General features: G+C 40.8%; 1 protein-coding gene across 1 annotated transcript in view; it reads right to left on the bottom strand.

The window, feature by feature from the left end:
* Positions 1 to 2,923: 2,923 nt before the first annotated feature.
* PTPRO (protein tyrosine phosphatase receptor type O) overlaps positions 2,924 to 26,690 on the bottom strand; it is a 159,025-nt gene continuing 135,258 nt past the window's right edge. The window contains 11 exon segments of the mRNA XM_069807805.1: positions 2,924 to 4,330; positions 6,044 to 6,164; positions 9,368 to 9,503; positions 11,623 to 11,777; positions 13,325 to 13,447; positions 14,310 to 14,444; positions 16,779 to 16,855; positions 17,368 to 17,458; positions 18,506 to 18,587; positions 20,051 to 20,086; positions 23,521 to 23,604. Of these exon segments, the coding sequence (XP_069663906.1) occupies positions 6,060 to 6,164; positions 9,368 to 9,503; positions 11,623 to 11,777; positions 13,325 to 13,447; positions 14,310 to 14,444; positions 16,779 to 16,855; positions 17,368 to 17,458; positions 18,506 to 18,587; positions 20,051 to 20,086; positions 23,521 to 23,604 (1,024 nt within the window). The 3' untranslated portion in view covers positions 2,924 to 4,330; positions 6,044 to 6,059.

Below are 26,690 nucleotides of genomic sequence, written 5' to 3'. Positions count from 1 at the left end.
AAGTAAGTCCTCCTAATTAGGAAACATGTAACTATCAGAATTTTCATTGTATTTTTATTGTGGGAAGTGAAGACATTTTGAGTTTTCAGGTTTTTTGGACACGCACAGAAGCAAGCTATAGCTTGAACACCAGATCCTTGTTCAAGCATGTATCTCCACTTGTTTTCCTGGGCTGCCTATCATGCATAAGGGAAACAGGATTATGAATGGGAATCCATGTTTCTGGCAAAGCTACCATTTTATAGGAGCCCGGTTTTTCTATGATGTTTTTTCCTGAACTGTGGAGCCTGTGTAGTGTCTAAAACATGAAACAAACATCCCTGTCTAAGGATTGAGTCTGATAGATCAAGAGTATTTGAGGGAATATTTCTGTGCTCAGCCTCCTACCTTTGCATACAAGCAACAGTGTTATGTATGGGAAGTGCAAAATGAGGGACTTCTTTGTAAGTGTGCATTGGGTTTTGTGTTTAAGTATTTCACAAATGTGTTGGATTTTTACTGTGGCCTTATTTTTGCTGATAAGTGCCTATTTAACTGCCTTTGGCTCTCCAGTATCTTTTTTCAGTTTCTCTGTAGTTACATGCTTAGGTTGCAACTTTGGCCTTTTACTACTACTACTTCAACACCCAGACCAAAACCAGTATCGGGATATTAGTCTGTGCTTGTACTTCTTGGTAATACTTGTAGAATAAAAGAGGAGATGAAGGAAAATAGGGAGGCTTCCTAGCCACCACTGCTGCCCGTCACAGCAGCAGCAAAGCTCAAAGCCCCCTGCTCCCATCCATGTCAACAGCACTAACAATGTCATCCTCTCACAAGAAATGGCTGAAAGCAACAGCTTTTGCCTGCCCAAATGAAACTACTGTTTTCACACAAGCCCTTTAAAAAGTTAGAAGTGGGAGGGAGGTGCTGTGACTCTGTGGTTAATGCACTCAGGGAAGGAAAGGCCATTTTGGTGCCTAAGATTATGATGATGGATATTTGACAAGGGGCAACTTTGTTGTCTTTTAGGCACAGGAAAAAACCCTGTAAAATGAAGTAAAGCACAAGTAAGGCTTCTCAACCTGTTCTTAATCCTTGCGTGAGGATGGAAGGAAACGGTTCTGAAGAGCCAAGTATGTCAGGGCTCACTGCACATGGCATGCTAGGAGAGACAATGTTTTTGCACGTGGATCTAAAAACTTCTTAGGTCTTCTAAAACATGTCCTTAGGTTTACTTGTTCCTTCCGGGGCAGCATGCACAGCATGAGGCAACAAGGAGAAAACCTGCCCTGGTTTCAGTTAATGGTCGCTCACTGTGCAGAGCTGCTTTTACATACGTCTGGGTCAGTAGATGCTGTAAGAGCAGCAGATGAATATAGAGCATCTGTGGTGTCAGCAGAACTATAGGCATGAAACCCATAATTCAAAAAAACCTATTACAAAACCTGAATCTTCAGACAGCTTTGCAGCTGCAATGACTTGAGAGTTTTATTTTGACAGATGCTGGAAACCATATCAACATGCAGCACGAGTCCCAAAACATTGCTCTTTTGGACTTGCTTTCAAGGAGTGTGACAAGGTAAAACCGAAAGTGTGACATGTCGATTCAGGCTAAAAGGCTCTGCATGAGTCTTCTGAGCCACAGTGTCTCCCAGACTATTTCCTTGCTTTACTTGTGTCTTGAACTCTGGGAGACGTGGTTTCCACTGCCATTCCAACACACCCAGCTATGCAGTTTTGCATACCATACGGGGTAGGAAAAGGTATTTTTCTGAAGGTGTTTTCATAGTAATTGATTTTGTGATTAAGTAGCTATTAAAGGAAAGAAACCCACGTGTTACTGTGCAAATGGAATGATTTTTTGACATGCATTCAAAAACTGTCTAGTAAATTCAGGCTATTCAGGCAGTATTGTTTGCAACAATGTGATTTTGGCATCTTTGCAGCAATCTTATACCCTGTCACATTCAGCCAAGCTTCTGTTACAGCCAGCTCATGCTGTGATATTTTGTGTGCATGTGAATGTTTTAAAAGTAACCTGCTTACTCTGGTCTATGATACAGAATAAATGTAGACTTGATGGGAAATGGCCAGCAGGAGGGAGGAGGCAGTAGATGAGAAAGCAAGAACAGTTGTGGTTTGTTGTTTTGTTGGGTTTTTTTCCCCTGGCTAGTGCTGTAGAGGGATGTGAATATTTTTTCTGAGTAAACATATAATGAAACTCTGAAACTTTTTTTTTTTTAAAAAGCATGAAGACAAGGTCTGAATGGTCAAATGCTCATTTATAATTCTGTCTTCTGTTCAAATTAGGCCAGACAAATCTTTGCTGTTCCTACTGAAATGGCAAGCCCTCCAGCTGAGGCGCACTGGTGAAATGAGAGAGAAACGTCTACCATTGAAGCCTTTCTTGTTAGCAATCTGCTCCTTGAAGGCAGGGCTCTCTGCCCTTTTGCACTGACCTCTGTGCATCTTATTTAGAGAAATAGCACCTCTGCTTTAAGACTGGGCTTAGTGGAAACAGTATTAGATGCACGGAGAAAGGAGGGGTGTGCAGTTCATATCATATGCATTTAATAATCAGAGGTAGAGCCCAGTTTCTTCAGTACCCTTTGCAAGGACCTGTTTTATTTGGGGGATTATGTTAAGTCTATGCAGTTTTGCATAATATAGATGGGATACTTCTTTGAAGGGAGTTTTCCATTGTAACCAATATGATGATGAAGTAGATATTAAAGGAATATACACCTATTTACCTGCTAGTGGAATAACTCCTTGGAAGAAGAAAATCAAATATCATCTGAAGGAGGTTACCAGGCTCCTGGAAGTGGCTGAGCTACCAAACTACACCCTGGTACCCTGACAGGCGATAGCAGGCCGCGGAGCGAATAGAAAGGATATGTGGGTGTGTTTGCTGTTTTGCTGATAGTGACTTCTTCACAGGTAAGCAATCCAGTGTGTTTACTTTCAGTTCAAGTTTGTTTTGTTTACATTGAGTACCATTGCTGCTAACTTCCAATGAGGTGACACAAAGCAACAGGTTACAAAAATGCCGTCAACATCCATTCTGATAGCATCCATGTCACAATTCACAATGATGTACCAGAATTATACAAAGACAAAAAAATAATATATATATAGCTAATTACTCTGACTAGAACTGAAACTGACAGCAAAAAAGAAAAGACCCCCCCAGCCCTGACCCCGAAGCCCCTGCAGGAATCCATACCAACGCTTTGGCAGCCTTGTAGCAATAAAGCAATAACCAGCCCTTCACATGCCAAATGTGAATTCCTGGCTTGGAGAAATAGTTACATCTGTTAAAGCACTTTTTTTTTTTTTTTTTTTTTTTATCCTTCTGCCCTGTGCCCCCCTCCCCCCCCAACCTGAATCAGCTTCATGTTTTTACATGGGGTTAATACTTATTAAAAATAATAAACAAATGAGGGGTATAGGCACCATAGACTGCTCAGACAGTTAAATGTGATAGTAATGGAGTCTAAGATATCCCAGCTTGAAATTCAGCTGCCCTTTGATTACATTAATCTAAAACAGGAGCCTGATCAGTGGCTTTACTGAAAAGGTTGGCAAAAAGAGCAATCCCTCTGCTTAATTAGTAGTAGCACAGTTAAGAACCGAAACCACCCTATCTGTCAGTGTTGGCTGCCTGCTTCAGCTTCAGGCTTCATGGTTTGGATTTCTGCTTGTCAGTTCATTCCTCGGGTCTTGTGCTCCCCCCAGACCCCACGTACATCAGTGCTGTAGGAAACAGTCAAATCCATGTACCCAGCAAACCCCTCTACCCTCCCACCCCCTTTTCTCTCACAATCTCCGGATTTCTTCATGTATGTTCATGCCTCGCTATTTACTAATGAGGTATTATTAGATACTAACAATGCCTGCTCTCCTATAGACATTAGCACAGACCAGTGACACATGAAGAAAGCTCTTCAGTCAACCATTAAAAAAATATTGCACTTACTTTAACCTTAAGCCCAACCTGCACAGAAAACAAAAAATAATTTAAAAAAATTAACCAAAAGTACCGAACAAAAACTCATCACTCTGGAGCAATCTATTTTATGCACGTATAGTGTCTTTTCCTTCATGTTGTTTAGTTGAATTTGGTCCAGTATTCTAAAAAAATGTCCAGAAATTAAACAGTTCAAAAGACACCGCAGGCTCGTTAAGGCTTTGTCTCCCCAGTGCTTCAGAAAGTTAAAAGTTTCTTTCTTTCATTGTCCGTGTACTGCAAAGCAGCGGTCTCTCGTGGCAGAACAACTGGCCATTCAAACCATCAAAAGAAAAAAAATCAGAAGCAAGGGAAGATGGGTGTGCTTCATGGTCTCACCTGAAACCAAACACAGAATGATTTAGAAATAAATAAGGAAATAAATACAGTTCTTGGCATTTATTTTTGCCAGCCATGGATACAGGCTGGGACTGCAGCCCACCAGTAGAAGCAGCTGGGCTCTGGGACTCAGATTAGACAGTAAACTACTCAAACATTAGGAGAAGTGAGGCAAATTGGCGTTCATTTTACAGGCAGAGGAATGATGTACACAGAGGCTAATAAAGGCGCATGTGCAACACCACAGACACTCAGCAGAGACGGCTGGTGTTGGTGCCCACAGCCCAGCTCTCCAGCAGTTATTTGAGAGGCCAGTTTGCGTTGAAAGGCTGTAGCTTCCTGCTTCACCCAAAAGCAAATATTAAGGTTATGGCTGGGTTATTACTGCCACCTAATGAATTAAAGCTCATTAGCTTAAACAGCATTTGATGTACATCCTCACAGCTTGTCCCCATCAACAAACCTCTTGGTAGGTGTCCTGCTTTTGTCTGGGATAGAGTTAATTTTCTTTCTAGTAGCTAGTGTAGTGTTATTTTCTGGGTTCAGTATGAGAAGAATGTTGATAACACTCTGATGTTTTCAGTTGTTACTAAGTAGTGTTTGTTTGAAGTCAAGGATGTTTCAGTTTCTCATGCCCAGCCAGCAAGAAGGCTGGAGGGGCACAAGAAGTTGGGAGGGGACACAGCCAGGGCAGCTGACCCAAACTGGCCAACGGGATATTCCAGACCATGTGATGTCATGCCCAGTATATAAACTGGGGGGAGTTGGCCTGGGGGGGATTGCTGCTCGGGAACTAACTGGGCATTGGTCAGCGAGTGGTGAGCAACTGCACTGTGCATCACTTGTTTTGTATATTCCAATCCTTTTATTATTATTGTCATTTTATTATTATTATCATTATTAGTTTCTTCCTTTCTGTTCTGTTAAACTTATGTTAAATCCATGAGTTTTACTTTTTTCCAATTCTCTCCCCCATCCCACTGGGTGGCTGGGAAGTGAGTGAGCAGCTGTGTGGTGCTGAGTTGCCAGCTGGGATTAAATCATGACAGTAGGTCAGAGCCATGTGTTTTACTCCGTAGCTGGGGACTGGGCTGGGCTGGTTGCATGCAACAATTCAGGCACTGGGGCTCAGGGGAAAGGCAAGATGGTTGCTTTGGTTATGCTAATGGTAGTACCAGTTTGAGACACCCTCCTTGTTCCCTGGCTCTAGATTTATGAAAAAAATTCTCCAGTGTTTCACGTCAGATCTTTCTGGTTTCCATCTTGCCCTCCAGCAGGATCTGCTGCCACAACAACAGTGTTGGCAGAGCATCCCCAAAACTCTGCTGGCCTTAGTGACCTGGGAGTTGGTAAGTGACTTGAGAATGACTTGAAGATATTAAAGTCCTCCCATCCTTTAAGCTTTGTAAGGAGTGTTAGGACAAGTGGCAGGGAATAGTTAGATGGCTCACTCAAGAGTTCCCAATTCTCTCTTTCTTGGAACAATGAGTGAGCCAATATACTCTTGCAGTTCTGTGGAAAGTATAGCGGATTACTGCAAGAGGTTAGAGGGATTTTCCTCACGCTGTTCATGTGAACATCAGCTCAGCGGGGGATGAGGCCCGGAAAGCTCCAACCTGCCAGCAAAGCTCCTGGAGCAAACACCCGTGATGCTGGTAGCTGCTGGGACGCAAGGCTGTGGGCATGGCGCAGGGCTGGGCTTGCCTGACTTACCACCTGTGACTCTGAACTAGGACTTGCTGACGTTCTCATATATGACATCACTGATGCAGAACTGCTGCTTCTTCTTTTGCCACATCAGTTGCACACACTGGTGAATAAAAATGTATTGTTCCTGGAAGAAAGACCAAATGAGTGGGCATTTTTGTACCTCAGAAAGCATGACAAAAATCCAAACAGTGAAACATTAACAGCCTGCACAGCTTCTCTGTCTCTCCCTCCTCAGACCCTCTCAATGTACAGTGACCTGTCAGCTGCCAAAATAATAGCCCACAATTGTAAACAGATAAATAGCAGCTGGGAAGGCATGAAATCCACCTTAGCTGCCCCAGCATCACAATCACTTATTAGTAACCTGAATGCTGAGAATAGAATAGAATACCACAGCATACAACAGAATGGAATGGAGTAGAATACAAAAATACGACAATACAACAGAATAGAAAAGAACGGACTAGAATAGAATGGAATACAACAGAATACAATGGAATACCATAGAACAGAATAGAATACCACCCAACAGAATCCAACAGAATCCAACAAAATACAGTGAAATAGAACAGAATAGAATAGAACAGAATAATATAACAGAATGGAATGGAATAGAATACAACAGAATAGAATACAATGGAATGGAATACAACAGTATAGAATAGAATAGAATAGAATACAAAAGAGTGGAGCAGAATGGAATAAAATAGAATTGAATACAACACAACGGAATAGAATACAATGGAATGGAATAGAATACTACCCAACAGAATCCAACAGAATGGAATAGAATACAACACAACAGAACAGAATAGAATGGAATACAACAAAATACAATTAAATGGAACAATAATAGAATAGAATGGAATAGAATAGAATACAAGAGAATGGAATAAAATAGAATTGAATACAACACAACGGAATAGAATACAATGGAATACAACAGAACGGAAAGGAATAGAATAGAATACAACAGAACACAACAGGATGGAATAGAATAGAATACCACAGAACAGAAGACAATAGAATAGCGTAGCATACAACAGAATGGAATGGAGCGGAATGGAATAGAATAGAAAACAAAAGAATGGAGCAGAATGGAATAAAACAGAATAGAATACAACACAACGGAATGGAATAGAATAGAATACAACAGAACGGAAAGGAATAGAATAGAATACAACAGAATGGAATGGAAAAGAAGGGAAAAGAAAAAGGAAGAGAGAAGAATGGAATACTACAGAATGGAATAGAATAGAATACAATACAACAATACAACAGAATGGAATGGAATAGTTCAGTTGGATCTGAGCCTAAGTGGGTCTACTTTATATTGCCTGAAAATTAATTAATTCCCAGAAAGGTACCCGATTGCTTTATGTGCAACAAATTGCATCCGTGCCCCATATGCACCTGAAATCTTTTAATGAGCATCCTGTTCCTTCGTGCTTGACTTCTTTACCAATAAAAAGCTGAAACCTGATTTTGTTCACAGAGCAGTTGTTAATCATTTGGGAATTTATCAACCTCTGTGCAATTGACACTGTAAGTCAGTCAGTCAGGTCAATCACATGCACTATATTTGTGGACAGGTTTTTCTGCAACAAGACTGTGGTTATCTTGTTTGGTTTTGGTTATGGACTGGATTTTCCAAGCATTATTATCATACAGATTAAACACTGTAATTCAATTTGGAATAACCTTAACTAACTAACTGATGACTGACTGACTTCTAGATGTCAAAGAGAGAGAAGGCAAACCCTGATAACTCCTTACACTAAGCTTTATGTGCACTAGGCACAGGGAGCAGGTGGATCTCAAGCAAAAACAACTGTCCCAAAACCCGAGTCTGGCTTTCAGCCCCAGTCCCCAGTGGTCTGCTGATGCCGGTAGAGATCAATATGACTCTGAAGCATGGTTCAGACCACAGAAATGTCTGGATTTCCTCACACCCAGGAACTTGGAGCAACTGGTTTCAGTTCAGGATACTCTCCAGTCTAACCCCCTTTTTGGGCCTGTGCCATTTGGTTTTTTAAGCTGCTTAGTGAGACACTGCCAAGTTTCCAGTGGACGAGGCAACATGAACCCAGGTGAGCTGTGTGTGGTTTCAGGTTTTGTAAGGAAAGCCTCTTCTGTGCCCGAGTGCCGTTGCCACCTAGTGACCTCTGTGGCCAGGCTTGGCCACTGCCTGGAGCAGCAGGAGCTCAGTGACAGCCAGAGCCCAGCCCTTGACATCAGCCCTGGCAGGCAATGATTTTGTACATTAAAATAAATAAATAAAAGCCATATCACCTCTGAGGGGTAACATAGTTGCAGCAGGATTTGTTTCTTTGGTGTTTACAGAAAGATCTGCCTTTGCATTAATATAGTGAATTGTAACTGTGGCAGTTTGATAGGATTGATCCAGAATGGTCTGAGAATAATGAGCTTTTTTCATTTCTAGATGCTAGCTGTCATCACTGCAGGTTTTCCTTCTCCTCTGCTCTCCCTGCTAAGTGTTCTTTGCTTTGCTCTGGGTTCAACAATCCTTGGCAACAAATTATCTGCCAGACCTAGCCTGCAAACGGGGATGGTGGCACTTCCAACTGTATGGAGGTTGTCAGTTTATACTGTGTCTAACCAGTGAAGAGTACAACAGGCCTGAAATCTTTCCATCACTAGTAGAGGACCTTGGAAGGTTTCAGATGCATAGAAGCTTCTGCTTTGGAGTTTGTTATTATTGTTTTTTTCCATTATATGTTCTGACAATAGGAGTGTTCTCCTGACATTTACCTTAAAAACAGAAAAAGAAAAGTAGATATTTGGGCAGGGAGAGGGGCAAGGAGGGTGTCTGGCAGACTCACAATCCTTTTGTCTGTTTTGCTTGTTATTTGCATTACCATTGCATAACTCAGTTCCTGTGCTTGGCCAGATGATACCCTCTTGAACAAGCGTGACTGGCTGTCCGATACTGAGATCATTTCATGAGCCATTAATCCCCTCAGCAAGCCCAATTCTTTTCAAAATGTTTGAAAATTTCATATGTTAATCTCTTCTAATGCAGTTTTTGCATATTAATTGTACAGAAGGTGAGAATAACTCATCACCTCTGGAAGATATCAGTGAGCTTGTAGATATATTATCAGACCCACCTATGCAGCAGATTAATAACATGACAATATTACAATGAAGATGAAAACCTAATTGTATCTATTCATAGCTATTTTGTCAAGTGTTCAGGGGGAACAACAGTCATTGGAGATGAACACGCTATGGAGACATAAGAAATACACATACATGTACATGCAATGATGATACATTCACAATGATGAAGGCAACAGATCCTACCTCTGTCTGCACCATGGACATTCTATAGGACCGCATGTCAGACACCAGGCCCAATATGTCTACGAACTCGTGATCATGGATGTGCTGTAAGAGCCGATCCAGGGCTATGAAGGTTCCTGTTCGTCCCACTCCAGCACTGCAACACATACAGACATGCATCACATATCAGGCTTTTCTGATGGGGACACACAGGAAAATCAGTGGCACTGCAAAAAGCAGGTGTCCTGCAGCTGCGATAATCAGATGTAGCCAATCTGAGGTCAGACAGGCTGGTTAATCTGTAGGATTTAATGCCATGCAACTCTTCATCCATTGTTTAGGCAGAATGTATGGAGTGGATGGCTCTGCAATTATTTCACCTTCCTATACTCCTTTTCATGTACTCACATGCAGAATGTGCATGCACACCCTCATCCACCCGTAGCTGTCTCTCTTCCTACTTATGTGCATATGATTCTTTGCACTGTGATTGCACATGTAACGTTTAAGTCTGATTTCATTATGAGTGTGGCTTTAGAGGTTTTGCAGAGTTTCATAGAGCATCCCAATACCATACCTACTACTAAGGATAGAGTTTGTGTCTTAGCAAAAGTTTTTTCTGCTATCTTGTCATATTTTTCAAAAAAGCCTTGAAAGTACTTGCAACAGAGTTTAACAGTTCATCTCAATACAGTTCAATATAACTGTCATGAAACGGGGTGAGGGGTTGTGCTCATGTTTAACTAAAATGTCAATATCATCTCAAGCGAGACACATACACCAGAACTTCTGACCTATTTATTTGACAGATTCATTAATTGATAAATTCATGCTGTGCCTTCCTTAATGTTTGAGAACAACGGCTGTAGGAACTGATCAATACATTCTTTCTCTCCCCCCTTCCACTAATTTCATAGCATTACTACTTTTAATCTGTGGTCTAAGACAGATGTACAGTATACTCTAAAAATACTATATGAAAATATCTCTCTCTGCTGCTAGAAGCATCCTAATTAAAAATAAAATACTACAGTTGTTACCCAGCTCTCTGATACTGGCTTGTCTTCCTTCCCAGAACAATTAAATGGTATATAAGGCGTTTGATTTCACAACACTACATATAAATCTCTTCCCTGGCTTACTAGCACCTTTCCTGATATTAGGACTCCCAGAACAATATCCCCTATGCACTTCTCCATTAAGTTACAGGGGAGGGCTGCTGCTGTTGTTATGCATTCCAGTAGAACATTAAGTGCCATACCTGGAAACCAGAAATTATATTGCTATAAAAGACTGTTTTCTGGGAAGTAGGTCTCAAAAGTGTGCAAAGTGGTGGCAAAAGACAGTGCTGCCCATCACATCAGAAGCAGGAAAGACAGCGCTGGAGGGTGCTGACACCTTGTGCAGCATTGTCACTGCTGCCTCTGGGATGGGTGATGTAGGGTTGGCTGAGATTAATCTTAGCAAGCCTTGGCTTCCATTAGGAGTATGTCACTGTAATGTACATGTATTCATCCATTGCAAACCATCTATTTACGTATTTCTGAGAAATCTGTTGTGAGCAGCTCTCGCACGAGGAGGCACAAAGAGGTTTGAAGTCAGTTGAGAGAATTGCATGAGGAACCAATCTGGTATGATATCATCACTAACACGGCAGCTGCCCCCAGAGAGGCCAAGTAAATGAGCATCTCTTAATAAAAGGCCAGATGATGCACAACAGATAAATCTGACAGTATATAAAACAACCTTCCTCCAAAAATAAAAGAAAAAAACACATATAACTGTTAGCATGGGATACTGGTATTACTGCTAGCACACAATAGTGCTCTTCACATCACCTCCTGAATGTACCGAAAGGCAAATGACCAGAGGAGAAGGATCTGCACAGAGACACGCATCTGCAGGGGAGCAGCAAGCTGCAGCAGGCTGCTGGCTGGACCTCACCATCTGTATCACGAAGGTGTAGAAATAAGAGAGCAGGGGCAGGCTCTGAGCTGGTGTAAATCAGGATCGCCTGCTGCACCTCCTGAAGACACTTGTTGATAACATCCAAAAAGATGACTCTTCTCTAGAAAGAAATGCCTCAGTGTCTGTGGCTCCAGACTGAAATCCCAGCCCCACTGTAGTCAAAGCCGGGGACTAATCCTTTACCCTTAACGCTAGAGAGAACCATCTCCAGCTAACAGATGAGCAAAATGCCAGAATCTTTTTTCCAGCTGTTTCCCAACTCATTTAGTGTTACATCCTTCAGTTCTCGATTTCCTGGAAGCATTTACCTGCAGTGTATGATCATGGGGCCTTTACTCTTTGCTGTTTTCTGCCTGACCATCTGTACAAACTGGAGGATACTTTCGGCAGCGTTGGTCGTGGGGACACCGTGATCTGGCCAGGCAGTGTAGTTAAAATGCATCACGTCTTGCACCTCATCAGCCTAATGAGAGAAGCAGAACAGCAGCATGTTCACAGGAGTTTTAATAGTGCAGTCACGCTCAGTCAGACTGAGGGGTTTTTGTTGTTTTGTGGTGGGTTTTTTTTTTCCCTTCCTAAATACAACCTAAGAAAGTAAAAAGTCAGACAAAAAAGTGGCAAAGAATTTACACGCTATTTGCTTGAAAAGGGGAGGGGGTATCAGGCCATCATTATCAAAAGGGCATGAACTCTTGTTTCTGGGTTTGGGATTTGTTTTTTGCTTTTTTTCCCCCTCATGGTAGTTTGATTTGATTTTGCTTTTAAATCAATAATTGTTGATTTTTTCAGGTTTAGGCTTTCTTCCTCTTTCTACTCCATTCCCTATCCTTTTCTTGCTTTGCCACAGATAAAGAATAACACTGTTGGCAAACAATCAACACTGGAGTCTAAAGAGTTTTTCTTTTCAAGTTTCAAAGAAAAAAAAAAATACCTTAAGGGAAGAAAAAAATCATTACAGGGGCAAAAGAAATATTTAGAAAAATACCCATTATTATAAAAAAGGTTTACAATGCTAAAAACTCTGGTGACTTTAGGTGAAATAAGATCCTCAACACGATTCATTTTGTCTTTGGGATGTAAAGGAACTCAAAACATGGGGAGAGGTGGGAGGTGTCATCACCAAAACCCATGGCAAGCAATGCTTTTAGTTTTGCTATTCTGGGTCAGGCTAAGTAACCCCTCTCCAGTCACAGGCAACAGCAGATCCTTAGGCAAAGGATATTAAAAAAGGAGATCAGTACAAAAGACCCTGAAGTAACTGCCCTGGGTTTGGTAAAGGACAGTTTACCTGAACTGCAAACTGCAGTCTTGTCATTATTTTCAATGGATGCCAACAGCCCAACACATCGAGTTTTATGCATTTGCACTCTTAGCCTGCACCCTGTGCGCACTGTGTAATGCAGTGAGGTATGGCCGAGCAGGACTAAAGTCCTGGGCCAATGTCAGCGTGCCAGCAGATAGCTTTTTTTCACATCCCCTCCATATCTCTAACCTTTCCTTCGCAAGCTGGTGCTCGCAATGAGCTGGTGCAGGAAACAAAGCTGGAAAGAAATGCCCGAAAATCTGAACAGCTTTAATTTGGAAATTGCATGCTCTCACATGTGTTTCAATGCTTTACAGGAATATATGAATATTGCAGAATTGCCCTTTTGAAAAATATTTTCAATTTCTACATTGGTATTTTCAACTTTGGAATCGCTTATAGCAAGAAGATATGAAGAAAAGAAGTTTACATGTTTGTTGTCACTAATTATTGGCACCGCAAAAACATCCAGAACTCTAGTACTAGTTTTGTTTCAGTCTTGTACTTTGCTGATAAATTCAGAGACAACAATTTTAGGGGAAAGTTTTGTGATTTAGTCATTTGCCTGTGTGGAGTGAGGGTAAGGCTATCAATCTTTCTCTTAGCCATTTTCCACTGAATGCCATAAATGGACAAAAGTTAAAGAACAGGCTGGACCAAAATTACTCCCACTCTTTTAGTAGGGCCATGCAAAATATTTCACTTACATAGCTAATTCGGAAATTCCTATAAACCCAGTCTGTGTGCTCCTCCTCAGACAGCATCTCCACCGTGATGTCCCCATATGCAACAGGGTCTTCCGTAAAAGGCCAGTAATGATCACATTTCACCTGAAAGGGAAATAAATACATACATATTTGTATTTATATAAATATATATATGCATCTATAAAAAAGCACAATCAAAAGTATACTGAACCTCAGTTTCAGAAATGTCTACAGCACTATTTCCTTGATGCTGCAATAAGAGGTAATATATCCTGCAGTGACTTTCAGCCTGATCGTTCCTACTTGTGTAACTATGGACATAAGCTATACATTGGTTTTCTGAAGGGTAGCATTAGTATAGTGAAAAATGGAAATACATAGCGTCTTTGTAGATTGTTACTTTTCCTAATAGAATAGGTCTAAAAGGAACAAAACATAGGGAACAAGAACATATATATATAAAAATAAAATTATATTTCAAATATTTCTATTATAATGCCAAGGAAAATGTGAAGCATAACACTTGTATTTTATTACTATTTAAACTTAAGCACAGAATCACAGAATGGTTGAGGTTGGAAGAGACCTGCAGAGGTCATCTTGTCCAACCACCCTGCTCAAGCAGGGCCACCTAGAGCAGCCTGCTCAGGACCATGTCCAGATAGATGGCTTTTGAATATCTCCAAGGATGGAGACTCCACAACCTCTGGGCAACCTGTGCCAGTGCTCAGTCACCCTGACAGTAAAAAAGTGCTTCCTGATGTTCAGATGGAATTTAATGTGTTTTAATTTGTGCCCATTGCCTCTTGTCCTGCCACTGGGCACCACTGAGGGGTGCCTCCATACGTGAATGAAGTGCCATTCCAGTCCTGGTTATGATGCTGCCTCATGGTCAGAAAACAATGCAAAGAAATTCACCCACCAGAAAATAAATATGTTTTCAGAGTAGTTTCTTTTATACTATGTGCAAGATTTTGTTACATACCCTTCTTTTCTCATTACATTGAGTGAGCATAACAATAATTTGAGATTTTTGCTGGAGAACCATCTTCCAAAAATCATTCCTAGTTTCTGGCAGTGGCCCTTGGGTTGCAATGTATTCCTGGGGTGAATTATAACCCTAAGAAACAAAGAGACAGTGCTATTTACCAACATGATTAATGCTGCGGAACACATATTTTCCTCTGGCATACGTATTTTTTAGCTTGCTTTGTACTTCTTAAAGTGGTTTCTAATATGAAGAAACTACTCCATGGCTTTTTTTATTTATTTAGAGGAGATTACAATTTCTGCCAGTTTTTAATGCTCCCAAAGTATAAGCAATCTAGAATGAAAGACAGAAGATGAATATGTTATTATATAAATCCTTTACCCTGAAAACAGGAAAGGCAACATTAAAAAAAACCAGGTAATGAGAATCATAAATCAAAGTTCCAGCTTCTTCCAGATTTCATAATCTAAGAGTTTGTTTAGTTACAGACATAAAAACAATTATAGACGCTTAGCCTGCTCATCCCAAGCAGTGCCTGCGGTGATTTTCAGTCACTGATGTAAATGGAAGGTAGTAATGAGCAGGATTATGTGCAGGTGTTTATGTCATAAGGACTTAAATTAGTAAAATATTAATTAGAATTCTGCTTAAAATAATAAAGAACTTGCCGAGTTAACACCCTTAACAGATTATCATTGCTGTTTTATTGAAGCTCAGGTGCTTTATATCCATGTATTCCTTCTCCCATCTCTATCAACATGCTTTTAGTTGGAAAGACTCCTTCCCCTCTCCAAAACCAAAAGTCCGTTGTAAAGACTATAACAAAAGATCCACAGAATGGACATTTTGGCATTTGCTATAACCATATTTGCTGAGACTGTATCATCAAAACTGCATTTGGAAAGTTATATGATATTCTTAATAAGAGCAAAAGATACATCCAACACACAGCATGATCCCGTGCCACCACAGTATGCGGATTGTAAAAATATTTGTGATTTGGGAGCACTTTTCATAAATGCCTTCCTCCAGACTTCTCTAGAAGTCAGCTCAACCTGAGTTTTTCACTACACAGAATTTGCTGTTTGTCTGTCTGCATGGGCTATGTCTGACCTAAGTGTCAAATCTGTTACTACAGAGACACAGATCTCCACTACTATCTGTATTTGGAGGCAGGTACTCAGTGGAGAAGCAATTGTCAGGAAATGCCAGGCATTAAGACTGTCCCAGTTTCTATGGTCAGCATTATGCTCTAAGTAGAACTAAAGAGGTGTAAACTATAAAAAGCAGAACTGAGCAATCCCAAGGACTGCTACCGAAAATCCTGTTATCCATAATCCCACGTCACAGAAGTTTCCTGGTTTGTGAATGATGCTTTTGAACGCTGGAACAATTTTCTTTCTTGATTCAGTGCGAGCTCAGGCACTTGCAGCTTGAGTGTTTACGTTCATGCTCCTGACGCATAGAAACTAGGTGGAGGCAACTTGCTCAGTAGTACATGAATGGGCGATGCCACAGTGACAAAGAAAGAAGTGGTTTCACTGACTCATCCGAGGGCTCCTCCCTTTGCCATAATGCTGACTCAGCTCTCTCCAGCCCAGCCAGGACCAGCTCTGTCTTCTGTCCACGGCCAGGGTGCAGAAATGCTCCCCTGCCTATGGTCCCCAAGTGCAAGGTCTTCTTCTAAATGGATGGGGTAGCGTCCTGCCTCTTCTCCACACGGAGTGACCCACTGGTGGTTGCCCTCCCTCGAACACAGCTTACACCGAGCCACGGCAAGGCGGGTCACAGAGGGGAAAACCCTTGCGGCAGCGGCAGGAAAAAGCCTGCCTGACTGCACGAGCTCCGGCGAGAGTGGAAAGAGCTGACGAGGCTTTCGCCCACCCCCAGCATCAAACGGGTTGACGACAGCTCTGTGTATTCTTTCCTTATCCCAAACCCCTGGGTGCTACTCCCTGGGAAATGGCTGCTCGCTGCCAGGCGGCGGGAGGCGCGCCGGGAGCACCAGAGACGAGGCAGAAAGCAGAAGCTGCCTCCACGCACCATCTGGGCTGTGGGCCTTTTGTCAGTTGTGGCGTGTCTGGCTTAATCCTTTTTCCCCGTGCTGTAGAAACCTAGAGAAGTTTCTCATTTACATGTTTACGATTTTCCTAGCTGTCTTAAAAAGCCACTGAATCACTTAACATTTCCTCCCCAGTTCCCTACCAGTCCAACCTAGGTTTTGCAAACATTCACAGCTCACCCAGCGCCACTGTGGCAAAATTTACCAAAACTCTTCCCCCTCCGCCTGTTTTTTTGGTGGCTGGTGGAAAGCACAGTTCCCTATAGGTAAAATATTGGAAGCCGAAGGAGATGCTGAGAATGTGACTGAGCTTCCAGGAGGTATTGTGCTTTTTGCAGGTGACACGCACTAACTGCTGCGCAGGACACTGTGCTTTACACTGACCGAGCCTCTGTACTCACGGGAATGTAGTTGGCGTTAATGTAGTCAGATCCCTCTTCTTCATTCATTGAAACTAACCGGACACGACTAAAATCATCTGTAAAAGGAAAAAAAAAAAAAAAAAATTGTGTCTGAAACATAGCACTCAGCTCCAACTAGGCAAGATTCAAATCAATCCTATAAAAACTGAAAAAATCTATTAAAAAAATAGAAAATGCTCATATTTCCCAACAGTGAGCAATGTTTGCTTCAGTAAGCACTACATGGATGCACCATTACTACTGTTCTGCAAAATGCACCCTCCAACTGCTGTCCCTTTGGGCTCCCTTAGGTTTCATTAAAATCTCAAGAGAAATAAAGTAACACTACTCAGTAGCAGAAACGACCTTGTGTTTCTCACTTCCAAACTCCTGTCTGGATAAACGTCCCCAGAAAGCTACGTGTCTTCAAAGCTACAAAACCCATCTATCGCCCGGTTCTTTCTAAGGGCAGGTTTTAGAACAGGCTTTTATCAGTCAGAAAATTTGCCCTGATTCTCCAATTCTCTTATTAAAACTCTTCTTCCCCTCTCAAGGGACTTCAGCAGGAGCCTGTATCTATTGTACTTACATGGCAGGATATTTGTGTAGCGATTTTTACAGCGATTCATGGGAAGATCAGCAGCAAAGTGGGGTATGTCAAGCCCAATCAGTTTTAGCTCCTGGGGTAACAGAAAGAAAAACGCCAAGGTCAAACTCACAAACACTCAAAAAATAACTCTTTGTGAAGTGATTACTTGTGGCAGGTACCAGACTGAAAATGCTCATAAATCACTTTTGTAAACTGACAGCAGGATTACACTGACTTTCCTTATCTGATGCCTCTGAGTTTGGCTCCAGACAGCTAGAGAGCAATGATGTGGGCTCGCCTGCTGATCCTGCCAACGCGCTGCTGCCATCCAAGGCTGACACTGCCGACTGCTCCTCTCTAGCCGCACTTAATTAGCCAAAATAGTGGCAAACCAGGGGGTTGATAAGTTATTTCTGTGGTGGTCATCCACCCCACTTACAGGGTTTTCTTCAAATCCTCAAGTGGCTTTTGATCTCGATACTGGGGAATGCTTGGAAGATCTTTTTAGTCATTACCTTCAGCAGCTACATCTAATTTATGATGCACCAGAGGACCTTTCACTGGCAGGAAGGGAACAGGTCAGCCACCCAGAACAGTGGTAACACCCTGACAGTCCTCCCCACTCCCTTTCCATGTTTAAATCTTTAGGAGCTAGCCCTAGGATAACAGCTTTTTAGCTTTATACTACTAAACTGACTTTAAATTCTGGGTAATTAAGAGAACATAGCTGAACGGGTCTTAGAGAGACCTCCTTGCTCTTAAAGAGATTTTTCATGTTACCTTCTCATTCCAATGCTTCCCCTCAAATTAAGGGCATTAAATAAATAAAAGACAGACGTTAAAATCCTGAATTTAATTCAGGCTGCCAGTACGTCCTAAACTTAAAGGAAGTGTGTCGGTCTGACAATTATCTTGACTCGAATGTGGTGAGCTACTCAAATCAGCTTACTAAATGCGGTCTTTAACGACACCAAGGTCCACTTTTAAATTCTGCAGAACTGGAAGCGAAGCTGACCCACCTAGCAACAGTGCATATTAAACAACACAGAGCACAGGAACACATCATGCAAACCTAACAACTGGAAAAAGCTGATCTAGGCATGGCAGCTAGGAGAGGACAGAGTCCCCACAGATTTACCTCAAATTGCAGGGAAAATTTATAATCTGAATCTTTGGCCATATCCTTGATGTAGCCATCAAAATCATCCAGCTGGACAGGGCTTTAAAAGAAAAACACACAGAAATTAATGAAAAAAACCCCAACCTTTTTTAGTACATTTTATTTCTCTTTTCCCCCAGAATACTATCAAGTCATGAATATGTATTTGCAACTGTTAATGCTAGAAAGCAACAATAAAGAGGGGGAAAAAAAAAAAAAAATCCTGTGGTTCAGTGCCACCAAATGGTGGGCATATTGCTCATTACCTGCACCATACCATAACAGCACCAGAAAGAGAGGCTGAGAGAGGGGTGAGCTCAATGCTGCAGCTGCTGGTGCTGATGATACTGAGCGCCCTGGTTTGGGGGGGGTGTTGTCCTACCCAAGGGAAACCATTGGTCTGAGGTGTGGGCAATGGCCCCTGCACAGCTTTTGCAGGTGGGTATGTCCCCAAGGCACAGGTGGCACCGCGACAAGCGGTGATCCAGCACCTCGTCGCAGACCCACTCTCAGTACCGTCCCAGCAGGCATCAGGGCAGCTGCTGCTTCATTTAAGTTGCCTCTCGTGCCACGTAAAATGTTGCTTTCAGATATTTTCACATCTGTTGGAGACACTTTTAAAACTCATCTGAGCTTTGCTCACGGAGAAAAATGGATTTCATATTTAGGTTTTGATTTTTTTAGAAGGCCCACCAAAAAAAATATCCTGTAAACCAGCATTTTGGATGCCACTGCTGTGACTGCTTTCTCTGCTGGCTTTAAGAACTACACACATCTGTCATTAGAAGTCAAATTCTCCTCCCAGAGAGATGGTGGCTAAAAAAATGGCATACAAAGCCATGCAGAGCTTCAGCAGGTATAAATTAGCCTTGATTTAGTGACAACCATCATTCTACACACTTTTTCACCAGGTGAGGGTCTATCTGTTAGTACAGGCACAGCCTCTGAACATAACGGAGAAATAATTAGGCTAACACTTTGAATATCGAAACACAGGTAAACAGCTTCCCTTACCTAATTATCATGCTCTAATTTACAAGCTACTGAAGCGTGTACACAGTAATCTTTTCATTTACTTTGAGGCAATATGCCCAAAGGAACCTGTCTTATCACCACTTAATTACTCCTGTTTACCCGTTAGCATTAATGATCTAGTGTTCTAGCAACAACCATAATGAGATCCTCACGTCAAGAGGGAAATATCACTAGAAACAAATGCATCCCAGTTTTTCACCATTTGTCATTTTTAACTAAGGATAAGCTCTGTTGGAATCACTAAGTTGGATAATTGATCTTTTCCCTGATGACTAATTTTCTGTCAATAAGAAGCTGGTTTACCACAACCTATCTGTTCCTTTGTCCAATTATTGTTTGTTTTCTGTCTTCACATCTCTCTCTCAGGATGTATTTATCAAGAAGTTTTCTATATCTGTAACTGCAATATCATTATACCATGTACTCCATAACGCATGTTTAGTCTAAGATGATACATTTGTTTCTTTAAATATTATAGAAGTTACATACTTGGTCAGCTTTCTCTTCTTTAATCCATTTTTACTCCTGTAAAAAAGAAAAAAAGAAGTGTTTTTCATTCATTGAACTATTGTATAGTCTTTATTCAAAGTTAGTACTGATTTAAGAACATATGTCTTCTGGTCACCACCATACTCAGGATGAGATTGGTGACAATATCTTGGATATTTTTAAGCTGATAGCAAAATTTCCATTGACACCAATGAGAAGCATGTTCCATTCTGTGGCTCTGAGAACGACCTGCTTATGAAAGCGAAAACCTGTGCCCAACAGAAGCCATGGGTCCTCTACAAATCCCGACCCAACAGCATCACTGGCTTCAGGTGGGCTGGGGCTGAGTCCCCAGGGCCCGATGCCAGCCGAGCCTGGCAGGGGGCTGTGCTGCTGTAGGGGATGGGGCACCGCCGTGACCCCAGGGCTGCTCCGCTCCGGCTCTACCGGGCTGGGAAACTGGATGCCAGCACTAGAGAGCAACCGGGAACAAGAAGCATCTGTTGGCTAAAGGGAGAAGACCACCATTTGCAAATTCAAGGAAGGGTGAAGGAAAAAGGAAAGGGCCTGAACGCTATTTCTCACCCATTTCATAACCTGCTTATGACGATCAATGAAGACAATGGCCAATATCCTACTGACTTCAGTGGGGCTCAAGTTTAAACCTTAGATAATTTTAATTGACTTTTAACAGCTAGAAATAATCATGCCAGTCATGTAATACACTGCCTTTGCATGATTTATAAGTGATATAATTCACTAACGACAGTTGCGAGCAAGCTTAAGAATGTGTTAAGCAGTGTAAGCCGTAAGATATGGACTTAAGAACTGTGCTACACTAACTACCACCATGTGTTTTTTTGGAGGGGGTGTGTACGTTCATTTTGTTGTTGCCATAAAAAAATTAAGCAATCGATCAGATTAAATGCATAAAGTGAGCACGCTGGAATAATTTGGCTAGAAGTCTGAAAACACTGATCCCCTCTGTTAAACCAGTCACAGAGCACAAATAGATTCTTGCTTACTCAGAAGGGATTTTAGTAGTGTCATTATTTTTTTTCCTGGGCATTGAACAATATCTGTTCATTCATCACATTATAATGATGCTATTTTTAATTTCATGATGATATTAAAATGATTTCTAGATAACTTGTGTCACAGCTTCAATCGGTAATTGAAAGGTAAAGACTTTTAATTTTCAAACACTGAAAATATACAGAAAGAAATATTAAAAAGTGGAGTATTTTTATTTTTCTACCCTGCTAAGTTTAGAAGTGAAATTAAAAAAACAAAACCAAAACTTATTCATTTCCAAAATTAAGTTTTACAAAATGTTCCATTTTTGAAGCAGCCACAACCTGTAGTAATTTTGTTCCTGTCAGGGTACATTTCCATTTAGGTGTGGAGCATTGCCTGCAGAGTTAACAAGAGCTATAGCAATACCAGCTTTACACTAATGTGGATATTTACTTTGCAAAGCTTTTCTTTGCAAATATTATAAACCTTTTCAGCCTACTGTGTTTTCTATACAGATATTATCTGTATAGTATCTGTACATTCATGTGTACTATACACATAGCCTAGTAGTATTTATTCTACATCTTCAAAGATCTTTTCCCAGCGAAAACTTAATATTAATTTCTCTAAATTAGTCAACACGTTTCTGTCCCCTGTGACTGTGGTAAACCCTTTAATGTCAGGCACATTGGAATTCATTTAAAAAGAAAAAAATATCTAAATGCTGTTTATGATGGGAATGCTTCTAAGAATGCTTCTCCAAGGAACACTTCAAGAGGCAATAAAACAAATGACTGACATCCATTTCTCAGCAACAATTTCTTGTGCTTTGGTAGTCTCTAGAGGCCTTTGTTTCTTAGCATCGCAATTGTTTCCTGAATGTTCGTAAACGTTTTAAACCACCTTGTGTGCAAAACAAAGACATTTGAAACATTAGCTGGTGTTTCATCTGTTCTTTCATTTACCCTACAGATTAAAACACAAAGAGAGGGATTAATCTCATCTCATTCAACTTCAGCTCCTTTAAACTTGGTCATCTAAACTAGGTAGTTTGATCGAAGAGGAAACCTCTGAAGAAAGATACACTCTGGAAAGGCAAGCTAAATGCATATTAGTGCATATTAAACAAAAAGAGGCAAAGGGGCAAAAGAAGATGACGACTCTTTTTACAGCAGTGCCATTGACAGCAGCCACCTTGGGCTTCCTGACCATTAGAGAGTTAAGACCATTAGAGAGTTAAGAGAGATCAGTGTGACCTCCACAAAAATAAACTGCTTGCCTGATCCTCCATCACTGTGCAGCTCTGACACTTGGTGGAGTTTATATCAGACAAGTTACAAGTCAATATAATATTAGCCTTGGAGAGATGTGGAAGAATTCCATCTGCTCTTCAGCTGGGTGCATGTGCAGAGCATGCTTTTACTTTCATTGGAGAAGAAATGGACCTTTCTTTGGTTACATAGAACCACTCATTTCTCTGCTCACCGAAAATTTAGATGGGATTTTCTACAGACCCAGTGTGACCCAAGGAAAACCAGTCTCGGAAATCCCTATGCTGAAGGTGTCGATGACTGCCTGCCAGGGCTTTGGTGCCGTATAGTAACACCAGGGAAAACGTTTGGTCGTAAGTAAATCTTAACTTCGGTACCAAGTTTTTGTAAATCACTATACTTTGGACCAAAGACCATCAGGAACTTAAGTTTCTTTTATATAAATTAAGCATTTTTAGATCATAGTCAATTATAATTATTTGTTAAACAGTTTGTAAAACAGTTCTGGTTCTAAACAGATCCTGTGGCTTTGTTGGTTAAGTATTTTCAAAAAAACCCAATCAGTCACTTACTAAGTCTTCATAAATTATTTACAGATTCAGCTACGAAATATACACACATACACACAGAGACGCGCACACAGTGACCCAAGTGTTACACTTTGGGACTGCTAGTTTGCATTGATTCTCAGTGAACTGTTGTTTCCAAAATCAAAAACCTTTTACTGATGTCAGGAGAACATAACTGCACCTTTAAAAACTAAGGTATTCGACATCACACACCAAACAGGTGGGGCACGATCAAGCAATTTTAGTAATAGAAAAGCAGCAGCAGCAGGAGGCAATGCCAGGCAATGAACAGATGAATAACTGGGACAGAAGAAGCCAGGACTTATAATGAAGTGACAAAAATTGCAAAGAGAGCAATGAGATGAATATGACAACCAGCATAAGATTAGCTTTTTAATACCAAAATAGGTTGGAGCATAAACAGACAAACTAGATGAAGCAGGGTAGCAAATACTTTGATACCCACATCCTCTCCAATCCATGTTCTAGTACAAGAAAATTATACCTTCAAAAGCTTTGACCCATTTGAAAACAAAGGTATCACACATTTTTCATGTAATAGAAATTAACACTGTTTATACATTGCACATGGAAAAACAAGTAAATCACTTACCAAGGATTAATATAAAATGCCAAAAGATAATCAGTCCAAAGGCATGAGGGTAGCAGAGTTAGGAAAGCAAATACACTTCTACGCCTGTGAGCATTAATAAATAACATACATAAAGATGAAAAAGTGAGGAGAGTTAGTAAGACAAACAGAAATCAGGAGATCAGCAAATTCTATTTTAAAAATCGGCTAAACCCATAAAGGCTTCCTCTTACTTACTTCATAAGAATATTATTAGCATCCATAGAATTTTTACTCCTCAACCTGACACCCTATGCAGGATTTTCAGCTATCCAACATAAAATTCTATATGATCAAAATAAATGTGTTTTATGGTATTGATTCAGGTGTGTTATTCTAAATCAATGTTAATTGATAAACTGGCAGATTTTCAGAGCATAAAATGTGTTTGAAAATTTCATCCACAGGTTTATGACCATTACAGAGGTGGTGTTAAGTCTATTTACTGATGTTTTGAGATATTTCAGGACAGATATAATTTGTTTTTACCATGTACAACTATGATAATCTCCCATGTTTGCTTCTGCAAGTGATCCTGTGGCTATCAGAACATCTGTATCAGAGATAAATTCAGATCATTCCCATATCTTTTAATACCCTCCATTGAGTCAGATTTCTGAAAACATCCATGTAACATTTTGCAGAGTCCCATTTTTAAGTGCTTTAAATTCTTTCCTAGGTTTTCAGCAAAACATTATTTGAACTTTTTCTAACTGTAGTTTCTATGACTAACTCTTCATAGCAGGTTTCACTGGGGCTAAAGGAAATTTGAGTACAAAATCATTCTAAACTTCTGTATTTGCAACCTGTTCACCAGATTCTGCTATGCATTAATCCAGGAAACCCACTCAGGCCTGTTCTACCTACTGGTGGAGTAGGCTACAGGTACTTTGCAAATGTGAAAAACTCATGAAACTTAAAACAAAAATTGCCCCAGGAGCAGGATTTTTTGCCAAATACACCCTCAGCATGTTTTTTCCCCATCAGAAAATCTGCTGTCCTAAAAGCAATACCATACTTCTACAACTGTTCTAAAGAGGAACTACAAAGTGAAAATTCCTTTTTCAGTACTCTTGGCTCTTATGAAGTCGGTAGATATCGTGTTTTCCCTGATGAGCAAATCATGTCAAATGTAATCGTCTCATCTCTAATCTTAATCTTCCAACCGGTGGTGGAAAACTTCTGCTCACGCAGTAAAAACTCCAAGTTATGCTTTAATGAGCTTTGCTGCCGACAAGAGAATGGGCAATGCAGTTTCTACAGGGCACCTTCCCGAGGCGTTGGCAGGGACTATGTGGGTCAGCCAGAAGCGAGAGCCCTTTCTTGTTAATCATATGCCATAGTGGTTGCAGCATCAGGGCCTTAGAGCTTATGTGTTGTTAGGGTTTCTATGGGACTGGACTGAGGATGAAATCTGCTTGTCCATAAGCAGATCTCTGGTGCCACAGAGAGGTTTTCATTAGGCTTAGAAGAGAGAAGTGATGATGTTGCCGGAATACTCCTCTTTCCTCTGGGAAACTCCAAGTGAGATTTTTACTTCCTCTTGCCTACAGAGGCAGAAGGAATTATTCAAGCCTGGGTATTCTTTCATTGTCAGATCACCATGAGAAATTTCCACACTTTATCAAATCACAGGCTAGCATGATTTGATATTTCATTCAACGTATTTCATTCAATGCATGAAAAATACGTACTTGCCCCCAAAATACAATATTGTTTTCCTGGAATTATACAGTCTTTCACCTACGGCTCAGGTGTACTGAACAATTTTATTTAATTAAAAGAAAGTGACTCAGAGATTGCTCAAATACTGAAGACTCTGCTGAGCTGAGCTTTCCTTAGGAATTGGTGGATATGTTCATAGCTCCCTTACTAGATCCTTGGAATGACTCCAAGCAAAATGGGTTTCTTTATCCTTCTACCTGCCTTTAGGGCCATATTTCCCATTTGGTTGCCTGGATGGACAGTGAATCTGGTCTTGACATCAGACAACAGAGGCACACAAAACAAGATTATCTTTACTAACTCTCAGAAAAGTCAGGACCATAAGATAAGGGCACACTGCCTTGAGTTAGCAAAAATTTGTGGAGATATTAAGCAGGAATACTTTCCCCAAATTATATTTTTATGACATAATTTATGTGTGTATACATATATGCTTATATACACACATGTATATACACACACATACATACACATAGACTAAATCAAGCAACAAGAATGTTCACTTTCACATCCAAACCTATTAATTAATTCCCCTTCCCATAAAAAAGCCTTTTATGGTTTTAATAACATCTGTCGCTAGTGTAATCATTTGATTCAAGCTTGGATATTTAATTAACATGAGTGTTTGATCTTCTGCCTTCTTTGCCATTAATATAGTCCAAGCAAGAGAAGCTAAAAGAGAGATTAGTTTGTACTGCATACAGCTGGGTGCTATTAAAGCTAAACCAAGCAAGTGAAGCTTGTTTAATATCCAGTTAATTAGCAGCACAGTGAGGTATTGACAAGATTTGCTGGGCTTGTTAGTTCAGTTTGCACGCTTATTAGCAAAAGGCTTGTTGTGGTGCAGTGTCAATCCATTTAATCCTGTCCTTGCTGGCCGGCTGTGTCCTATGAGATCATGGAAGCAGTTCCCCACGCACCAACTCCTCTTTCCAACTCCCTGGCTGTCAACAAAGCTGACCGTGGGCATAAAACCAAAGCGCATATTTTCTTCTTCCTATGTACGGGAATGGGGCTGACAGCATGCTTTAAATATCTGTGTTCGGACTTGCCTTGAAAGATAAGAGGTTTTTGCAGAAATTGCTAATAACAAAACAGGAAACCTTGGATCAGTCATTAGCACCCATTTGATTATCAAAATAGGAATGGAAATGACCACACTGGCGCCAGTCAGGTAGCTCTCAGAGCCCTTTTGCTTCTATAAAAGCTAATCCTACAGACTTTCTTTGTTCAAATACTTCTCTTTGGCTGATGGTGTCAGTGGCGGTTTGGAGTCCATAGTCAGTGCCTGCAACTCTTGTAGGTGGTTTTCTAGACCAGCAAGAATATGGGGGGGGGTTTGAGTCTTTTCAACAGCACTGAACATTAAGTTACAGTAAATATTTGAGTTGGCTTGTCCTTGTCTTGCACTGCAAGGAAAATTTAAT

Source organism: Haliaeetus albicilla, chromosome 19, assembly GCF_947461875.1.
Source record: "Haliaeetus albicilla chromosome 19, bHalAlb1.1, whole genome shotgun sequence".
NCBI lineage: Eukaryota > Metazoa > Chordata > Aves > Accipitriformes > Accipitridae > Haliaeetus > Haliaeetus albicilla.
This window is presented reverse-complemented; position numbering and strand designations above follow the sequence as displayed.